This window comes from Dromiciops gliroides, chromosome 4, assembly GCF_019393635.1.
Source record: "Dromiciops gliroides isolate mDroGli1 chromosome 4, mDroGli1.pri, whole genome shotgun sequence".
Lineage (NCBI taxonomy): Eukaryota > Metazoa > Chordata > Mammalia > Microbiotheria > Microbiotheriidae > Dromiciops > Dromiciops gliroides.
Window position 1 is genome coordinate 292436005 of NC_057864.1, and position 18539 is coordinate 292454543.

The window sequence follows — 18539 nt, forward strand, 5'->3', positions numbered from 1 at the left end:
CTGGGCCCTGGTTTCCTCACTTATAAAATGAGGAGATTGGACAAATGATCCCTTCCACTTCGTGACTTTCCCCAATATAGTTTCACTATATCTTGTGTTGGTATGAGAGATTAAATGGTAATTTTAGGGGAGTTTTGCAGCAGTTGCAGACACAGGGATAGCTAGGTGACACAGTGAATAGAGCACTGGCCCTGGATTCAGGAGGACCTGAGTTCAAATCCGGCCTCAGACACTTGACACTTACTAGCTGTGTGACCCTGGGCAAGTCACTTAACCCCAAATGCTTCATCAAAAGAAAAAGAAAAAAGTTACTACAAAAAAAATGTTGCAGACACTCACAAAGGCCAGCAGATGATGTAGAACCTATGACCAAATACTTAACCAAAATTTTACAATAAGGTACTGTAAACACCCCATAAAAGGAAAAGAAAAAAAATCACACTTCTCTGGTTTGAAGGAAGGGCCAAAACATTTTGTTTGGATTTTCCAGATCATATCTATTCCCCTAACCCCAGCAATATGGAAGGCATAAGTAAGTATAGATAGCTTCCAAAGTCACTTTCATCTCTCATTCCTCTGATTCCACAAGTACTCAGCTATGTTTCCTCAGGCCTTCTTAAGAGGGGAATAACAAGACCCATCTTTAAACCTACATTTTCTCTCCTATGCAAGTATAGTTTTCTACCTTCACATTGAAAGTGACATTTGTTGCTCTTATCTGATTAAGACTGAATTTTTAAAATCCCCTATTATACGTGTGTATAAAGGAAATATATATATATGTATATACACACACACACACACACACACAAATATATAAAGGAAAGATAAAGAAATATGATGAAAAAAAAGGCCAAAATGTGGCTAGGAGACATCAGAAGAGGGAGACTAAATATTGCTGAGGACAGCCTTTTGAAAAAGTATAAAACATCTCTGCCTTTTCACGGTCATTTGTTTTCAACTTTTCCTCCCTTTCTCTCTGGGAGGGGAGGGACAGGCAGCAGTTTTTGAAGTTCTTGTTCTTTTGCCTTGTATAATTTAAACATTTTCTGGTTATATCCTTTGCAAACTGATCTACTTTTGAAATTTCTTGGGTAACTTTAGTCCCTATTCAACTATGTCTTTTTTTTTTCTGTATTCCCAATGATTTGGCTTGTTATTCTTATTTTTCAATGTGGCATTTCCATTTCTTCTGAAGGTCAGTGTGCAGTTCTAGTTTAGCCTTTTTGACATCTCTTCTATCTTTGCTTCTTGCTTCTTGTTTCCATTGAGGTAATTAGCACTTGAGATAACTGCTTTATTATTTTTTTAAGGATGCTTGTTCTCTGATGTTCATGGAGCTCTTTTTTCGTCTTTATGGGAGACTAGGTCAAACATTGCATAATGTGCTGAGCCTGGAGATAGGTGCTCTAATCTGATGTCAGATACTTACTAGCTTTATGGCCCTGAAGAAATGACTTTATTTCTGTTTGCTTCTATTTCCCCAAATGCAAAATGGGATAATACTAACACCTACCTCACAGGATTGTTGTAAGGATCAGATAAGATAATATTAGTAAGACACTTAGTACACTTAGAAGCAGCTAGGTGGTATAGTGGATAGAGTTCTGGGCCTGGGGTTTGGAAGATGTGAGTTCAAATGTGACCTTAGACACTTACTTGCTGCATGACCTTGGGCAGGTCACTTAAACCTATTTGCCTCAGTTCCCTCATATGTAAAATGAGCTGGAGAAAGAAATGGCAAACCACTCTAGTATCTTTGCCAAGAAAACCCCAAATGAGGTCATGAAAAGTCAGACATGACTGAACAACATAACAGAGTAGTTGGAACTTAGTAGACACTTAATAAATGTTTCCTTCTTTCTCAAATTTCTCCAAGGATGTTGACAAATGTCTTCCTGAAGGTTATTTTCTCATTTGGTTGTGTATGGTTCATTTCAGCAGTTTGACAACAATAGTCCACATTTAATTAGTGCATTATAATTTACAAAGTCCCTTCCTCATAACTCTGTGGAGTAGATATTCAGATATTGTAGCTAGGCAAAAGGTCAGAATATTCCATCACCAAAAGGATCAGAGCACATGCCCAACTCCAAAGTACATGTTCCAATCCATCCTCCTCCCCCACCTCCTACCACCATGCTAAAGTTTCCATTTTTCGGATGAAGAAAGCAATGATCAGAGATGACTTCCTCAAGGTCAGAAAACTAATAAGTAGAAGAGCAATGACTTTAACCCAGGTTTTTTTGTTCCCAATCCAATGTTTCTTATTCTTTTTTATTAATTATTCTTTGCTGTTAAGACCCAAGTCACTAAATCCATCACTCCAGTTGAAATTGCTCCTTTTAAAAAAAAAAGAAATTACTCACCTTCAACCCACTTAATACAAAGCTAAAACATAATAATAACAACAATAATAATACCACTGGGGGCACACATGGATTCACGGCCTCATTGCCTGAAAGAGTTAAGGTAGCAGTTAAAATGTGCCTAACATATTCTGGGGAAAAATAATTTTCTTGTTTTGAAAATAGAGCAACTAAGTAAAGTTGGAAAAAACCCTAAAGGAAGTGTTCCCATCTTAAATGCATAGAATACATAAAGACTTATCATTTGCAAATATTTTACAGAGTATGGAATAATCATAAGAATTTGTCCTACATCTTTTAAAAAATTATTACATTACATTTGCTCTATTTGCAATGAGAGATAACTCTTGTAGCTTATCATTTACAGTAGGAAATTTAGTAGACTGTTTTATTATTTCTATTCTCAACATTAATTTTTTACTTTTACTGAATCTTGGGGGCCCTTAGCTCCTCAAAAATACTCCAATAAATACAACTAGAGTTGGAGACCGGGGAGTAAATATAATAACAATTTATAATTTTTCTAATTTCAACAGACCTGTTCTTAATTTGATCTCAGCCTCCAGGGAAGACATTTGTTGATCCATAGAACCATTTATCCATGCATCCATCCATCCATACATCCATCCATACATCCATCCATACATCCATCCATACATCCATCCATTAAACAAATACTTAGTAAGCATCTACCTGCAGAACACTTGCTAGATGACAGATAAGATGCAAAGTTAGATGAGACAGTATCTGCCTCATGAAGTTTATTAATAAAATATGTTGTTGTTGCTGCTATTGTTTATTCATTTCAGTCATGTTGAACTCTTCATTACCCTTTCTTAAAGTTTTCTTTTGCAAAGACATGGGAGTGGTTTACCATTTCCTTCTTCAACTCATTTTACAGAGAAGAAAATTGAGGCAAACAGGGTCAAGTGGCTTGCCCCAGGTCACCCAGCTAGGGTCTGAGGCCAATGTTTCATAGCTGCCTGTTAGGAAAATATACAAGACCATTATTATATAATGATTGAAAATTAGAGTTTTTAGGCATTATCTAGTCAAACCTGCTCTATAAGATAAACAAGGAAACTGTGATCCAGAGAGGGAAGTAAGTGATTTGTACAAGGTCACACATGAAAGACTATTCTTTGGTCTTAAAGCTTGGAAATTCTTTCTTCAATGTGCATGAGACCAAATGTATCGCTAGAGATACAGTCTTACATTTTGCAAGTTATGACTAATATCTGAAATTAGCTATGGAAGGTTTAAATAATAATGCCCAATGGCTGTAATATCATCAAAAATATTCAGGCATTCTTTTTTCCCCTTTTGCTTTTGGTAGAAAGAGATTGCATGCTCTTACATAGAAACTTGAAAAGAGAAAATGTAATTAGGTAAATTGTGAATTTTGCAGACATTTTGAATATCTAATTACCATAGCTTGAGTATCTTAGAAGCAAATTTAGTTCCTGTTTTGAAAGATAAAAGCCTTATCATAGGCTCATCTGCAGGCATGGAACTGCTAGTTTCTCTAGAGTGTGTGTACAGGGAGGAGCAGAAGTGGTTGAGTGGGCAGTTGGCAGTCATTCATTGTTATTGATTGCAGTCATTCATAAAAACAGCATTGCTCAGAGGTGGAGTCAGAAGAGCAGCCCCCTGAGAAGCTTACAGAAGATCTCATTTACATAAATCTTGACTGATGCTGGAGAATGCTTACTTGCAGCAGGAAAATGGGAGGGAGAAGATGTCTGATCAATCTGGGTGCAATTAGAGGAGGTGGCGAAGAAGTCAAATGTTTTCATTCCTTCCTCACTGATCTGTGGGGGTAGCAGTTGTGACAATTTGTTGGTTTCTGGATGTCTGGTTGAAAGGAATAAATCAACTTGAAAGACACACATTTGAGAACAGAAGCATGTAACATCATCATGATTTGTTTTCTGGAGGCAGGGGTGCTTTATATTACAGTGAGGGTAATGGATAATAGATAATGGAAAATTACTCCAACTAAACAATTTCCATACATTAGAACTGTCAAATCTTATAAAGGTACATACCTTCAGGCTGTGTTCATTCAGAAACAGCTCTCCAGATATTTATTTCTCTAGGCAATATTGGGCCAAATAGGCTGACAAAGAAGTTTCTCTTCCTCCAGTAGATCTTGGTCTTTTGCCCTCTTGATATAACTATTTACATTGTATCTTGTGGGTTAGTCTATTATGATATATAGTTGTAAAGCATTTTTCTCATTAAATGATGAGATAAATAAAGAAAAATAAACAAAGGGGAAAAAAGATCTGTAAAAGGAAAATCAATCTAGAACAATTCAGGAAAGTATATATTGTGGATCAAATTTCCTGCCCAAATTGGATGACTGATGAAATATATGAAACTGACATTTTTTTCTTTTTAGGACTTTACATTTCAAAAAGTAGGCTTTCTGCAGGTTTCTAATACTTAAACTAAAGGGTAAAATGTGATAAATGAAGGAAAGGAGAAAACATTTATTAACGGTTTTTTATATTCGTGAGAGAAAAGTTCGAAAGGCATAATTTCTGGGTAATTAGCAATCATTTTATTAATTATAACTAGCAAATAATTATCAAAAGGATGGTCATTTGGCTTTTTCTTGTAAACTAAGGATAAACCTTGGGTGACTCTGAATGCTTAAAAAGTTTTTGGAAAAGGGGGTGTACCTGAGGTTGAAAATCAACTGTGATTGGTTAACAATTACTAAGGGGTTGGGCATATTAATGAGTATGTGTACAAAAAGTCTTTAGCTTGGGGCAGCTAGGTGGCACAGTGGATAAAGCACAGGCCCTGGATTCAGGAGGACCTGAGTTCAAATCTGACCTCAAACACTTGACACTTACCAGCTGTGTGACCCTGGGCAAGTCACTTAACCCTCATTGTCCTGCAAAAAAAGAAAGTCTTTAGCTCCTACTGCAGAGAATATTATTGAATCATGAGACTCAGCTGCCTCCAGCAATCTGGGCAAAAGAATACATCTATTCCCAGACCTTGCTGGTTGGTTTTTCCCCTTTATAAACTGAGTCACCTTAAATTCTAATGGAAGCTTCAATTATTTCTTAAGAGAAAGAACTTGCTTAGAATAGATTCTGTTTGGAAGGTCTCCTAGTGGGGCAGAGTCCCACTCAAGATGGAAAGGCCATACCCCAAGGATTTGGGTGAGCTGATCTATTAGCAATGTCCTTTAGAGACTGGCTAAATAATCTATAGGGAATGATTTCTGAATGAGGAATTAGAAAGGGAAAATCTTAATCTCAATGAATAATTAATTATTACTATTCCAGGCACTATATTAAATTACAAGGACACAAATATAAAAGGAAAGAAAGCCCCTGCCTGCAAGGAGCTTACATTCTAATAATTCTGGCCAAGGAAGGATGTTTTAGACTACTATGGCATTGTAGTTATGGGGAGGGCAGCCATAGGGCAATTGATTAACACATCCTTTCCAGGAATGGTAGTGTTGATTTAATTAGTGGTCAGAGGTGGAAGTTGAAAACCGAGCTGGGGTGAGAGGTTGGGGGTACAGGTATGAATCATGATGAATAGCTTAGCTGACATTTATATGCCACTTTCAAAGTTTACAAAGTATTTTATATATGTTCTATGACATTATTTATCATGAGAGATAGTGTGGCAAAGTAAATAGAGGGTCAACTCAGGTGTCTGGAAGATCTGCACTTACATCTTTCCTCTGAAATATATTAGTTATGTGACTCTGGGTAAGTCATTTAATCTCTCACTGGCCAAGCAATTCTCTTTGACTATAAATTGCAGAGCAGATGACAATCTGTACTAAAGGGTGGTATCCCATCTGGAGCTCTTTATACTGCTAAAATCACAAAGTCAGTAAAATAACAAAAAATAGCACTTTAAGATTTGTAAAGTACCTTGAACATATCTTATCTGAGTCTCACAAAATGGGTGGAAGTGCAAAGCAGATTGGGTATAGAGAGCAAAGACCTAAGTTCAAATCTCAGCTCTACCACTCTACAGTTACCTTATATGTAAAATGAAGAGGTTTAACTAGGTTATCTCAAAGGTCCCTTTCAGTTCTAAATCTAGATTCTTATGAACAAATAACTGTAAAATAGGATATATATATGTGTGTATACACACACACACACACACACACATATATATATATTAACACACATACACATATTTTATCTGAAGGGGGAGTCTCATTTCTTCCACTAATGTAAATCAGAAGCCACTTGCAACCAATAGTTTTAGAGGTTCTGGAGGCATTCATGGTGAAAATGACTTGCCTACAGTCACTTAGCTAGTATATGTCAGAGGTAAGACTTCAAACCCGATCTCTGAGGCAGCCTTCTAATCATTGTTTCAAGCTGCTTCTTAGCCACAAAAACTATTTATTTATGTATTTATTTCTTCATTCATTCATTCATTTATTTATCTATCTATTTATTTATTTGTGGGGCAATGGGGGTTAAGTGACTTGCCCAGGGTCACACAGCTAGTAAGTGTCAAGTGTCTGAGGCTGGATTTGAACTCAGGTACTCCTGAATCCAGGGCTGGTGCTTTATCTACTAGGCCACCTAGATGCCCCAGCTACAAATATTATTAATCCCAGTTTACAGATGAAGAAAGAGAGGCTCAAAAATCTAAGACCCAGATTAGTCCTGTTAGTAGGCAAAAGATTTAGCATTTGGGAAGGTGGTTGTGCTTGAGTAGAACATACTTAAACTTAATGTTGTATTATTTGAGAATTGAAGTTATTTATTTATTTCCATTCTGAGACTATTAGCAGTAGAAAGATGAAAAGAGAAGGAAAGAAGGAATAATGGAAGGAAAAATGGAAGAGAGTATGGAAGGAAGGAAGGAGAGAGGGAGGGAAGGAAGGAAGGAAAGAAGGAAAGGAGAGAGAATGGGAAAAGGAAGGAAGGAAAAGAGGAAGAGAGGAAGGAAAGGAGGGAAGAAGGGAAGAATGAAGAGATAAAGGGAGGGAGGGAATAAGGAAGGGAGAGAGGAATAAAGGAAGGAACGAATGAAAATTCAGATGTAGTTTGTATTAAAATAACTGCAGAATCTTAAGTCTTGAATCTACAGAAACTTAAGTATTGAATCAGGGAATCTCACCTCAGACATGAATACCCTTTCATAGGATGTGTCCCATCACTCAGCTATAAACAGTTTCACTTAGAAACACATGCTTTCTGCTTTTCTGGCATGCCCTGGTTACTGGAAGAGGCATAGCCACACCAGAACATCTTTCAGGAAAAGCCAATTAACTGGCACATTGAAGCTTTACAAATATCTGTAAATTTAGAAGGAAGGAAGGAGAGACCAGGGAAGAAGGAAGCATATGGCTCCCTACAGATATAGTTCTTCCTTCAAAAATTTCTCCAAAGTTTGTGATATTTCAGGCATTTTCATAAAGTAGTGCAGACAGATTAAATATGCTGTGCTAACTATTTTTAGAGGGGAAGAAAGATCCCTAAAAGATTCCTAGTACTGTGCATGCTACCTCACTGGGCACTGTGCCCCTGGTGCAGATCAGACCAGAATTTCAAGGCTCAGAAGTTCTAGTACATTAATTCTCTCCACCAAGGTCCTGCTGGAATGTGCTCTTCGTCAATTCTAATTCGTTAGTTTTGCCCTCTTCATAGAAACAGTTTGATGTGTTTGTTCCGTTTCTGCTGAGGCTCATGGTTCAGCTCCCTGATTTCACTGAAGACATGGTTTTAGGGTGAAATAATCAGCAACTTTGCATCATATTCATAGACATTTTGACTCCAAAAGAGGAAACCATTATCCACTTGATAAGTTGCATGGGCCAACCAGAGAATAAGTGACAGGGTCACAGGCAATTATCAGTGGTGAGACTTGAAATTGTTCCTTGAGAGAGAGACAGAGACAGAGAGAAACAGACAGAGAGACAGAAACAGGAAAACAGAGAGAGGCAGAAACAAATGGGCAGAGATATGGAAAGAAACCGAGATATAGAGACAGATACAGATACATAGAGAGAAAGGTAGATAGATGAGAGAGAAAGAGAGGTAGATAGACAATATATGTATGTATGTATAAATGTCTATAATTTTATAAATTGAAGTGTTTTTTATCATTTATATAGCATGAGAGATGGTGTCATTTAAGGTATAGAAAGCCAGACAGCATCATTCATAGACACATACATTTATGTACACACATATATTACCCTTACACACATAGATACACATATACAGAATTACAGGATCATATATTTAGAGCTAGAAGAGACCTTCAGGGTCAACAAGTCTAAATCCCTTATTTTATAGTTGAGGGACTTGAGCTATAGGGAGCTGGTGTTATTTGTCCTGGGTCACAAAAAATGTAAGTATTTGATTTAGAATTCTAACCCAAATATTTCTGAATCCAGGTCTTTCACTTTATCTACTTTGCCCCTCATGTTATATAATATATGCACATACATGTATATAGATATACATCATATATATATATACATATAAAGCACTTTTATGTTGTCATCATTTTTATATTGAACTCAGGATAAATAGATACATACAATACAAAAGATCTTTCAATATATACTTCTGTACCTCATATATGTTGGCATGTATATGTACATATAAACACATACAAACACAGAGAAACTCAAAAATTTTGCCCTGTATCCATTATGCTAAGTCAGGAAGACCTGTATTCCAGTCCCATCTCTGACACTTATTGATTATGTGACCTTGTATAAGTTATTGGCATTTCTCCATGCCCATATGCAACTAAAACAATGTATGCTAGATGATCTGTGGATACATGCAAATGAATTAAATTTGTTCTCTTTGAGTTCTCTATGGTAATGAAATCATTGACAAAACAAGTAGGTAGTTAAGTAGGTGAATGGGTAGATAGGTAGTTCCAGCAAGTGAACAGATGAGGTAGATGATAAGTTGGTAGGTAACTTGGTAAAGTGAATGAATATGTCCTAGAAGGATATTGCACTGATATGTTCTAGTTCATCTTCTTTAGAACAAGTCATGTGTGTATTTCTGTGTTTATGTGTGTATATATCTCTGTGTTCCCGTGAAGTTGTGTATTTTTTTTTCAGAAGTGGAGAATTTAGCCCTGCAGCTTTTCCCACTGGGAAAGCTGGTAATCAATTACTGTCTGATCTTAGCTCCACTTCTGAGTAGTGCATAAATGACTTTTTCAGGAAGAATTTGGTGATGAGGCTCTCTGTGAAGCCAACCAGAAAGAATTCCTGACTCATCCCTGTAAAACCATCTACAAAGACCATTAATAGTTTGAGGTCCTGTGGACAGCCTTAGTTCAGAAAAAAATCTAGCATAGGGGAGCCATGCTTCTATTACTGTATCTTCCCAGCTTTTAAAATAAGACCTTTATGGAGGGGAAGAAACCAAAAAAAAAAAAAACAAAGAAAAAACTTATTCGGTTTAGTTTTGATCCAAAATTTAAATTATCTCAAGGGCCAATAAAGTGGCAGGTTAAAGTTTTTTTTTCCCTTTTTGTTCAGAAACAAATATGGATATGTAATCAATCAACATGTATTTATTAAGCACCTACTTTGTGTTAACCACAGTGCTAGGAGCTGGGAAAATCACAGACAAAAAACAAAGAAAAAAGCTTATATCAAAGTCTCTGCTCTCAAGTTACTTTCCTTCTATTAGATATTGGGAAAACAACTGGGCTCATTCTGCTAGTTGGGCCCCCATGAAAGCATGACTTCTACAGTGATCCAAACACTGTTGAGATCCTTGTGGCTTTTTTTTAAACTGAGGAATAGTCTCCCTTCTCTTTTTTGCCTATCTTTTGTTATTATATATATTTAAAACATATTGAAAATATTATTGTTCATCACTGCATTTGATTACTGGTAATAAAGGGAATAAGGCACCTTGATCTTTTACTCTTTATCATATGGAGTTTGGGGTTTCCCTACGAAGCATCATTATTTTAAAACCAGTATTCTAATGATGAAAGGTTCCCACCCAGCTCTTCCTGAATTAGCTTGGATGGGGTTTTTAATGGAGGAACAATTCCCAAGCTTCTTAACTCTCTTGTTTGCATAAAGATGCTGCCTCTGAAGTGGTGTGTGTTTTAGCCCAAATAGACAAAGCTAGATAAAAGCCTGCCTATTGGTGAAGTATATCAAAGCTGCCATCCTATTTTTAAGCATGCATCTTCTTCTAATGGCCCTGGCTTGGCCATAGCTTGTAGTTGCATTTCAGCTATGGAGAAAGCTGCTTGGAACATTTTCACTTCCACTAAGAGAAAACAAATTGGATACAGAGAGTAGCCTGGGCCTTGCCAAGACAGGGAAGGAAAGCTTGTAAGTCTAAGTCTGAGAAATATACCCATATGCAAAGTATTTTTTCTAGGTCTTCAGCCTTATCATTTAGGGGGACTTTTACAGGCTTTTCCTCTTAGACTTTTTTGTTTCTCCAGTGGTCTGTTTGTTAGACTGATCAGATTTCCAGGTGTGTTCTAGGCCTTTGAACATTAATAGTGAATTGTGCTGTCTATCATGCGCCCCAGGTGTGTTGTCAGGGATATGGCGAAACCTGCGGCCCGCAAAACACCAAGGAATGCTGAAAACCAGTCCCATCAACCTTCACCGTGAGTATGGCATTGGTTTTATTGAATGAAAATGTACTCTCTTGCACAGGGTTTTGCTTATGTTGTAGTATGATTGGTAGATGGATGTATTTTTATTTTCAAGAAGATATATTTTATAATATGCATTATTATAAAATATGCATTTGAAAGAAGCACAGAAGACCTGGCCATGTGTAGTAAAAAATCATTGATATTAAGTTAGGAATAATTACCCCGATGTTCATTAAATATGTTTTGCAAGTGAGGCCTCTACTTCTCTCATTTTTATATTAAGGTAGACTGAAAGAAAATGAAAGACTTTGAATAATGAGAATTCATATAAAGAGGACACTTTTTGGGGGGCTCAGAAATAGCAATTCTCACATTTTATGAGTACAAAACTTTGAAGTTGGAAGACAGGAAGATGTGGATTCAATCTATCTGTGACACTAATTGGCTACGTGACCTTGGACAAATTGAAACCTCACCATTCCCTAGACAACACTTGAAGGGATATGACCAAAGAGCTGTATATTTGTGTATTAGTAAAAATACATAGTGTTTCTAAACTAGGAGTTCCCTTTATTAAGGAAATCAGAGATCTGGAGCAAAAAACATAGATATGTTGGTAAGCAGGTTGAGAGAAAGAAAGAGACAGACAGAGTGACAGAGAGAATGAGAGACAGAGAATGAGAGAATGAGAGAGAGATGAATAACAAAAGATATTAGGGAAATAAAGAAACATGTGAAGAAAAATTAGTCAGTTTTCCATTATAAATGTTAACCTGAGGACAAGATTGATGATAAAGAAACAAAATTCATATGTAGTACTCAGAGTGGATGCTAACTGCCTCATCTACCATTATTCCCTCTAACAGAAGAGAGCAGAATCTATTACTCTGAGATTGCTTTCCTTCTCTGTACCTTCATATGGAGATTAAGTAAAGGAAGGTAAATACACACACACCAGGAATGTTGGTGGAGAGAAGAAAAAGGTTTCAGATGAGGCTTGATTTAAAGTCAATTGAAGTAAGGCTATTTAAGAAAAAAAAATCTAAAGAGCTGTAATATTAAATGTCTTCTGGGAAAAAAAAATGTTTCTTTCCCCTAGTAACACTGTTTTTCCTTCAAATTGACCTTGATCATGTTAATGATCTCTGTTTAGCTATTATCTCTAGGCATTTGGTGCCATAGATACCATATCTGGGGAAAATAGCTCATTTCCCTGATCTTTAGCAAAAGCTTAGGAAGCTAAAGTTTGGTGGCCAACAGGATTGCAAAAGCATTCTAACACTCTAGAGGTCTTTAGTTTCCAAAAAAAAAAAAAAAAAGCAACAATAACAACAACAACAATGTAGTTGGGTAATAAATAGAATTCCTTCTTGCTCTCCAAACTTGAAATTAACAAAATAACATAAAGGATACACAATTTTAGGTAAGAGATATGTTCCATGTGACTAGAGATAATTTGGAAAACATGTTTAAGATGTGAAATTCTGTGGATTCCAAAGGCCTATCAATCGTACACAAAATATAACATCAAATATAACCTTTAAATTAACAAGTGAAGTAAGGATTAGTAATATCAAGTTTCAGGGGGGTTTTCCTGATAAGGAGAGATCTAGTAAATAAGATAAAAGTCTTTTCTCTTTAATTATAGTAAAAAAAAAGTTGGGTAGAAACCTATGTTTAAGAAGGAAATGTCAAATCCTCTGAAACACTCTTCTTTTCATGGTGATAGATATCTACAATGCTTCTCAGAAAGCATTCTCCTCAAATTTTTACTGTTCTTGGTACTTCCTAGGACACAGTGTTCTTTAATATGTGTTCCCTCCCTTCTGCCTGAATATCTGAACTGCATCTTTGAGTGTGTATTCCTTTTCTGGTATTGATCAGCCTGAAGCATTTTCTGGAAAAAAAGAAGAAAAAACCCATTAAATGATGATCATTGATATAAAAATATTGATTCCTTGTCAGTTAGAGAAGTTCTGAAGTAATGGAGTCCAAATACCTTTTTATCTCTGTTTTAAAACTGTCAGTATTAGATGTGGCAATCATTTCATTGTCTTTCTTATGGTTCTAAATCCAAGATTTTGTCTGATTGTTTTTGATTACCACATATTTAAACTGTGTTTAATTTAATAAAGTCAGTAAGAAGTACATTGACTTTCATTTCATTGGCTGATGTTTCCCTGGGGTTGAGGAATTTCTTTCCAGGAGACTGGAAAGAAAAAAAAAAAAGTCTAGTCTTTGCCTCCCCTTCTCTACCTGGTGCATGCTACTTCTGAGGAAAATGGGTTAGAGGAAATTTTTTTAACCCCCTCCCTCATTTCCTGGTGTTTTCTTCTCTCAGATGTTTGCTCAGCAACCATCTAACCAGAAAAAAAAAAGAAGGAAAAAGAAAAATGAAAAGAAAAAGAAAAAAGAAAAAATACTCCTTCTATATTAGGAAATTCATAAAATTCATTATATCTGATTCACTTCTCACCACTGTGTACTGAGATGGCCTTGGGCAGACATCACACTCTTTCTATAACTTCTGTTTAAGGGTCTTAAGTGGAAAGAGGTGCTTCTTTGTGGAAATGACTGACTCTTGTCTTTGGGATGCTATTATTATACAGGAAAGGCACTGTTTTGAAGGAAAGGAAGGCAAATGTTTATTAGGTGAGTAATTGGAGATAGATATCATAGGATCATGTTATTAAAAAAAAAAACTCAGTGTGGATAAAAAACACACCTTAGTGTGGATTAAGAAAGTCTTTATGGAGCAAAAGGAATGATATATGTTTGACTGAATTAATAAGAGTAGAAACACTTAGGGAATCAGAAATAAAGGAAGTTTGAGTATAAAAAAATTATCTATTTAATGTAAATGGAAAGGGACCTAAGGAGTGATCATGTTATCATATTGGTGATTTAATAATGTCTTTGTAGCATTTTTATTGGTCTGGATATGAGGAAAAGAAGAAACAGGAAAGTCAAATTGTCAAAAACCATCACACTGAGACCTGATGGTGACATGGATATATATTTTTTGTGGTGGAAAAGGGAATGAGGAGGCAAATGTCAGAGGACGTAGAAACAATATTGGGAAATAGTATGGAACTAGAAGGGGAAAAAGAAAGACTGAAAAACTTTGTATCCTTGCTGTCATAATCATTATCTTTGTGTTTGTGTGTGTGTGGGAGGGGGGAGGACAATGAGGGTTAAGTGACTTGCCCAGGGTCACAAAGCTAGTAAGTGTCAAGTGTCTGAATTCAGATTTGAATTCAGGTCCTCCTGCATCCAGGGCCAGTGCTTTATCCACTGCATGACCTAGCTGCCCCTGTCATAGTCATTATCATAGCAGTGAAGATGGCATTTATTATTTGATGGAATTTTATATTTTCCATTTGTTGTTTTTATTCAATCCTTTCAGTCAGAAACAACTCCTTTAACACTCATTTTTACAAATGAGGAACTGAAGCAAACTGAGCTAAGTGACTTGCCCAGGATGTTACATCGAATAATTCTCTGAGGCCGGATTTGTACTCAGGAAGATTCATCTTCTTGATTCAACGTATCTTTTCTTATGCTTCATTTGGTCACAGAAGCTTCTGTTCTTTAGGTACATTAGAATAAATACACGAATCATTAAATCAAATGAAATTTATATGATTGGTTGGAATCTGTTGTTTCTTCGTTATATTCCATTGGTTTGTGATAAATTGATGAAGATTTTTATAATTTGTTTCTTTATTTTTTTCTTTTTTGGTCTGGACCTATGCTGGATATAGGGAACACAGAGAATGGCACATCCCTTTATCTATGCAGTTTGGTAGTGCAACTGTAACCCATACTCTTCGAGAGCTGATTTAAGTGACCAGTCAGTAACAACACCGATAGTATGTGTCAGAGGCAGGATCTAAGCCCCAGTTTTCATTCAATGAGGCTTGATGACTATTCAATATGTCATACTGCTTCTCAAATTGGTAGGTACATATACTATAATCTCTCTATACACACACATGTCTCTATATACATATATATGTGTGTGTATATATATATATATATACATCTATACACACACACACACACACACACTTGTATACTTAGACTCAGACACTCAGAGTGTTTTCACTTATTGAAATGTTAGCTATGATTTTTAAAATATTTCTACAATGTGAATTTTGATAATACAATCAAAATATCAAAGATGTAAAAATATTATGGATGTTACCCTTCATTCAAAGAACCAATTTCCAGATTTATAAATGCAATCTACTTTCAATTTTATAGAAGCAGATTACCCATAGAAAAGCACATTTTCAATTTCTCATTAAAATCATCTATTTTTAATTATTTTTATAACATCATTGTTTTTCTTCATGCAAAAAGATGAGCTTTTTGACGTGCAAATTATTACTAATGTGATTCAGGAAACCAGAGAGCAAGTAAGGGCAGTGAGAACACCACTGAGTTTTGGTCTGATGCTTCTATTGGTATGAGAAATTATGTTTTCAATCCACAGTATTAGAACCAAGAATTATTTGAGCTAGGGCAAAAATAAACAAATTGCATATTTTCCATTTCTCTCTCTTTTTTTTTTTTTTTTTTAGTGAGGCAATTGGGGTTAAGTGACTTGCCCAGGGTCACACAGCTAGTAAGTGTTAAGTGTCTGAGGCCGGATTTGAACTCAGGTACTCCTGACTCCAGGGCTGGTGCTCTATCCACTGCTCCATCTCTTTTTAAACTAGGGATTTATAATATGACAATTTCTGGTTGGGAGAGTTTGTGAAATTTCAGCACTTCAGACATACCCATCCTCAAACACAAATTCAAAACTGCATATGATCATGTGGGACCATTCATGAGTTCGGTTTAACCACATTATTGTTGCCCCCCATCAGTACTGAGAATTGAGAATTGACTATTAATATATCTGTATTTGAGCAACATTAGCATATTAAAAGTTACCAGTGTAATGATTGTAGCCCATCTACTCTCCTATTATAAAGTATTATAGTATCAATGAGTTTCTATTATAGAATTTACTCTAAAATTACTTAAATACCCTCAATTACCAAGTACTCATGGCATTTATTCCACTATTTCTTTAAAATTAAGTGCCTAGGGGCAGCTAGGTGGCGCAGTGGATAGAGTACTGGCCCTGGAGTCAGGAGTACCTGAGTTCAAATCTGGCCTCAGACACTTAACACTTACTAGCTGGGTGACCCTGGGCAAGTCACTTAACCCCAATTGCCTCACTAAAAAATAAAAAAAATTAAGTGCCTATAGCACTATATGCAGATCACTGGGCTAGGTGCTGATGAACTAAACAAATCATAGGACCTGAATAGGACATGATCCATACCCTTTGCTCCCTAAGGCAAATTCAGTTTTGGTTGGGGAATAGAGTGACAAATCATTTGAGGAATAAGAAAACCTTAGGTTCTCATCTAGATTCACTACTTCACATTATTGCTTGTGTTCATCCCTCATAAAAGGTAAGATTCAAGGTCCCAGACCCAATAGCAATACAATATAGTCACACTGGGAGAAGGAGCAGTCTTCCCTGCAATCATACCTGAACCATTCTGGCACTGCTGCTCACTCTTAACTCTTTAACCAATGGGGAGAGGGAAAGGGTTTAGTAGGGTGGGGGCACTACAGTGGGGGAAGGCAGTATATTCTCTAGGTTTCATGACCTAAAACCACCAAAGTGCATGAGTGAGTAGCATCCTCATGCTAGCACCAGAGATGTTAGCAAAGGGCCATGGGGCTCTGGAAGAGTGGACAGAAGGACTATCACAAGACTGAAGCAATACTTGGATGTCCCTACCCTAGATATGGGCCTAAGGGGTAATGTAACATATACTCAGATCAATTATTGAACAAAACAAAACAAAACAATAAATATATAGAAAGAGTACAAAGTTGTATACAATATGAGCAGAATAAATTTGCAACTTAGAACATTAAGGAAGACTTTTTGGAGGAAGCAAATGGGTGTCACAGTGGGACACTGGAGATCTGAATTTGAGGGAGGCCTCAAACATTTCCTTAATTATGTGACCCTCTTTTTCTGTAAATTGGGAATAATAATGGTACTTTATCTTCCAGTGTTGTTGTGAAGATCAAAGAGATACTATTTGTAAAGTGGTTTACATACCTTAAAACAACATATAAATGCTACCTGTTGTTATTATTATTAGCTTTTATTAAATTCCGTTTTGAAGAGAAGAGAGAACATTACATTTTGTATCATAATCATTTGTACATTTGTTCTATCTCTCCTAAAAGGTAATAAACTTCTTGAGGGTAGAGACCATATCATAGTGTTCTTTGTACCTTATCAGCACCTATCCCAGTCCCTTGAATATGATGTGCTCTCTCTACATGTTTATTGATTTATTTATTGATCTTTGACTAGATTAGATGACATTTTTCTAAGGGGAAAAAGGTGGCATATAGGATGAATTGAGAATTATGATGTGAAAAATGCATGTCAAATCACCTGCCCTCTCACTCTGCCTAGATGTTGTATTCAAGTCTGAGTCAGTCTTGAAATTGACAGGAGGGCTGCTCTCCAAAGGTTTCTTTTAATAGGCATCCTTTTCCAGATCTCAAGGGCACAGCTATATTCAGCAATAGTCATCATGATGCACATTTAATCATAACATGGGGACTCAAGAGGACCAACATACATGGGTAGAAAATGAATATGTGGATTTAATCATGGGAAGATGGTGCTTATATTCAACATGATTTTTAAATTGTCTCCCTTAAGTACCAAGAATGCTTGGCACTTAAGATTCGTCATTGTAAATATCTACATAACTGAAATTATAAATCCTTGATAAAGGGATGTACTGCAATGGCATCATCCAACTAGAGTTCCAAATTGAGGTTAAATTCAGTATAAATGTTTTCATGAAATCATGAGAGTGCTTCCCTTGAGGAAACAGGGAGGCAGTGGATAAAATGGACAGGCTAATGTAGATTTTTGTCTGATATAGACATTGTATAGGAAGTTTTTGCTTAATCCTTGAGAGTTTGGAAGTGTCACAAGACTGGAATCCAATCATTTAGATTGTTTTGTGAAGTTTGAAGGCAAGGAACATGTTTTTTTTTCTTTGTATCCTCAATGCTTAGGGAAGTGTCTGTCAAATAGTCAAATGCTTAATAAATGCTTGTTTATTGACTGATTGACTGAAGTCCTTTAATGGTACATCAGTAATAATAATGTATAGGATCATTACTATGGATTATGGGGAAAGAAGGTATGAAATAGGGAGAATGTAGGGAAAACTACAAAGTCCAGGAAGAGCTGAGGAAATGAGGAACAAGAAATATAGAGTGCCACAGAAGTGTCTCATCAATAATATTCCTGGCCACATATATAACAGATATGTGATGGACACGAATTATTTTCTTTAATCAATGATACATAGTATGAATAATTGATTAAAGTAAATAATTGACATGTCCTTTATCCCTGGATGTAGCCCTTCTCCTGGGATGAACCTGTTGTGTCTTCCACCATATGTAATGAATTAACAAGGAGCATATGAAAGGATGGGGGAACTT

General features: G+C 36.1%; 1 protein-coding gene across 4 annotated transcripts in view; it reads left to right on the forward strand.

Moving 5' to 3' along the window:
* The window catches only part of LOC122752745 (regulating synaptic membrane exocytosis protein 1-like), a 386130-nt gene that overhangs the window by 128893 nt on the left and 238698 nt on the right, over positions 1 to 18539 (forward strand). For 2 of the 4 annotated variants that reach the window (XM_043999635.1, XM_043999634.1), the window contains exon 2: positions 10911 to 10991. The exons of the other annotated variants lie outside the window; for them this stretch is intronic. In XM_043999635.1, coding sequence (XP_043855570.1) covers positions 10911 to 10991 — 81 coding nt within the window. The remainder of the gene's footprint in view (positions 1 to 10910; positions 10992 to 18539) is intronic. 4 annotated transcript variants of the gene reach the window in all.